The 1,171-nt window shown below is 54.7% G+C and overlaps 1 protein-coding gene across 1 annotated transcript in view; it reads left to right on the top strand.

Moving 5' to 3' along the window:
* The window catches only part of FAM219B (family with sequence similarity 219 member B), a 7,307-nt gene that overhangs the window by 3,115 nt on the left and 3,021 nt on the right, over positions 1-1,171 (top strand). Inside the window, exon 3 of the mRNA XM_019471955.1 lies at positions 790-965. Coding sequence (XP_019327500.1) covers positions 790-965 — 176 coding nt within the window. The remainder of the gene's footprint in view (positions 1-789; positions 966-1,171) is intronic.

Raw genomic sequence — 1,171 nt, 5'->3', positions numbered from 1 at the left:
CTGCGCGCGGAGTTATTACCGCGTGTAAGGCTCTGCCCTGCTAATTCCGGTTTAAGACGCTGACGCTAATCCCGGTTGCGCTGTCCGGTCACCACCCCAGGCCCTCCGCGTCGCTTCTTCGTTAACTGTTCCCTCTAATTCCCCGTCCCTCCCGCGCCCGCTCTCCGCTCGTTTTCCGGCTGTTCCTCTGTTTTCTTTATTAGTTGTTATATCCGTAGAACTTTTTTTCCTGCCCGTTGTCATTTAGCAGTGCCGGCTCTCCTCGAGGGTAAATGCCTTACGGACGGGGGAGGCTTTTCCTTAAAGCCCTGACTCTCAGACCTGATTATCTGACACTGCTTTCGTTCTAACGATGTGATTTTGTTATTGCACGGGGAGAAGCTTGAAAGGCTCAAAACCTGCGGAGAAATTAAAGTATCCTTATATTTTATTTGATGAACCCGCTAGTTGAAGCTCCTCCATCGCGTCGTCTCCCGAGAATTCTTGGAGTTAGGCTTGGAAAGAAACTGCCGGTCGCCATGTACGCTTCTAGCTTAGCATCGCCGTTCCCAAATAATCCCTTCATCTGCTAAGAGATCTGCTCGCTCCTTTTCCTCTCCCTCCTCCGGTCGCAGCGCAGGGCTGGGGAGGAGGAGCCGTCCCCTCCCCGCTCTCCCCAGCCGACGTGGTGGCAGATTTCCCCGCTGACGTCGAGTTCCCAAGAGTGACCAGATGCTCTCCGAGATGACTCCGGTTTACTTCATCCCCACAGGGAGATGCTACTAAATTTGCTCCTTTCCCTTTTTTTAGCTGATTCGGGCTGAAAGCAAGAGGCTGAACAAGCCGGCGGATGCGGTGGAGAAAAGGGGACCGTACATCATGAGCAAGCCTCCCTCCATTCACGCCAAGCTCCGTAAGCGATGCTCGCCGTTGTCCCAGGGACTCTGCCGGGATTCGGGGAGACATCTGCGCCTCTCGCCCAGGGCGGGAGTGACCGAAAGTGGCCTTTTTATTCCTTGGTGGGATAAAACCATTAAAAAAACCCCCATAAAAACCCGTAGGTGCTGCCTATGGAAGGCACTGCAGTGCCCCCGTGCTCTCCCTACGATGTCCAATCCCCAATGTCCCCATCCCCACGTCCCCACTGCCACGTCCCCATCCTCATGTCCCCATCCCCATTGCCACGTCTCCA

This window comes from Aptenodytes forsteri, unplaced genomic scaffold (assembly GCF_000699145.1).
Source record: "Aptenodytes forsteri isolate BGI_AS27 unplaced genomic scaffold, ASM69914v1 Scaffold258, whole genome shotgun sequence".
Taxonomy (NCBI): domain Eukaryota; kingdom Metazoa; phylum Chordata; class Aves; order Sphenisciformes; family Spheniscidae; genus Aptenodytes; species Aptenodytes forsteri.
This window is presented reverse-complemented; position numbering and strand designations above follow the sequence as displayed.